This window comes from Octopus bimaculoides, chromosome 10 (genome assembly GCF_001194135.2).
Source record: "Octopus bimaculoides isolate UCB-OBI-ISO-001 chromosome 10, ASM119413v2, whole genome shotgun sequence".
Taxonomy (NCBI): Eukaryota; Metazoa; Mollusca; class Cephalopoda; order Octopoda; family Octopodidae; genus Octopus; species Octopus bimaculoides.
In genome coordinates, this window is record NC_068990.1 from 16,533,320 (window position 1) to 16,535,102 (window position 1,783).

Here is a 1,783-nt window from a genome sequence, read left to right on the forward strand (position 1 = left end):
GGGGGGGGGGGAGGTTGCTCATGTAGGGAGTACAATGACTGCCCAGTGGGGGACCAATGCAAGGCCGAGGAAATCATTTATAAGGTTGTGATGGTACCCAGACCTAGCAACCATAGTAATAGCAGCAATGGCTCATCCAACAACACTGACAGAAACACCAGCATGGACGCCAACACCTGCAAAGCTACCAGTCCCACACCTAGTATTACCAATGACAGCAACCACATGACCATCGGCAACAGCAGCAGCAACCATGGCACAAGCTAGAAGCAACCTAAAGGCAGAATTGCACATTCACCATTTTAGCCCATATGGACTGCTAATTGAACTAGTCTAAGGTAATCGGTCATCGCTGAACCGAATTGTTTATTAACTGACCGTAACAGAATTCTACCTCCACAGTTTGAAAAGCTATATGGCCTTTGCTACTAGAGTCTGACGAGTCGTCCATAATGCATATGCAAAACCATTGTGCCCTCTATGATCGGACATACACTCAACTGCATATATATATATATATATATATATTATTGTTGTTGCAGTAACTACAAGTGTTTGTGGTATTGCTATTGAAGAATTCTAAAACAAAATAACTGTGAAACATACAACTGATCAACAAGAAGAATAAGTTACCTTGATTTTCTTGGGTGGCAAGAAGTCCCAATCAGATTCCAAATCGCCACTTTCAACTTTCTCGTTATCAATTTTCACTTCGTAAGTGTTGTCTGGTTTTACTATCAAGGTGTACAAGTGGGTATAAACATCATCCTGTAATAATTTCAAATGAATTTGATCAGCAATTTGTACAGATGCCAAATAATCAAAAAAAAAAAAAATTTTCTTGACAAATATAAAAATTATTAAGCTTTGCACCCTCACCTTGCATCGGATATCTTTTTTAGTCAACAAGTTCTTTCCTTTGTAGTTGAAGATGACATGTACTTTCTTTGTGCCAGGACCGCAGATATCAGGACCTGGAGATATATAATACATTCATTATTGTTAACAGACATGTTAGTTTCTTGTACAAATTTCTGTCACTAGACCAAGGCAAAGTTAAAGCACCACTATTGAGGAATTTCAGCAATTATATTAACCCCAGTAATTAGTAATATACTCATCTTTATCTTCTGTTATATTTTTGTTGAAATATACAGTATTTTTTCAACAAATTTTGAAAATAAGAGTCTATTAAAATTATTCAACTGATGTTTGAAACGGAAATTAACATGAAATTTTGATGGAAGGTTTAAATATCTTAATTTTTTAATACAATTCCTAATAACGTTTAGTTATAAAAATAAGCTGGGTTTTTTTAATATATATTAAAAAAAAAAGTGAATGAATATGAGGATTCCATAGAGTAAAATAGGCACCAATGGCAAAATCATTTGAGAAACACTGCTATAACTAAGCTTCTGCTCTATTTATTAATATACTAGCAGAAATACCAGGCTTTGCCCGGGTTAAAGAGAATAATGAAATCTAAAAACGCCGTGTAGACGTTTAGTAGCTACGATACCATATTTCTACATTAATAACTCTCCAATCCATGCCAGCATGGAACATAGACATTAAGTGGAATGCCAGTCTCTCATCTAGGAAGGCCTTGAACTCAATGTTACCAACTGGGGACTATGTGTGTCGCAGTGATAATAAAAAGACTCAAAGGAGGTCTGCAACGAAATAATTTTACTCAACACTTTGCAAGTGAATCAGTGGAGGCAAAGATGCATCTCATTTACTTGACAATTTATGCACCACATTGCAGAAATCACAATGT

At 36.0% G+C, this 1,783-nt stretch overlaps 1 protein-coding gene across 1 annotated transcript in view; it reads right to left on the reverse strand.

Moving 5' to 3' along the window:
• LOC106879949 (calreticulin) overlaps window positions 1–1,783 on the reverse strand; it is a 21,393-nt gene that overhangs the window by 7,106 nt on the left and 12,504 nt on the right. The window contains exons 4-5 of the mRNA XM_014929713.2: window positions 880–974; window positions 634–768 (exon numbers count right to left, since the gene is read on the reverse strand). Of these exons, the coding sequence (XP_014785199.1) occupies window positions 634–768; window positions 880–974 (230 nt within the window). The remainder of the gene's footprint in view (window positions 1–633; window positions 769–879; window positions 975–1,783) is intronic.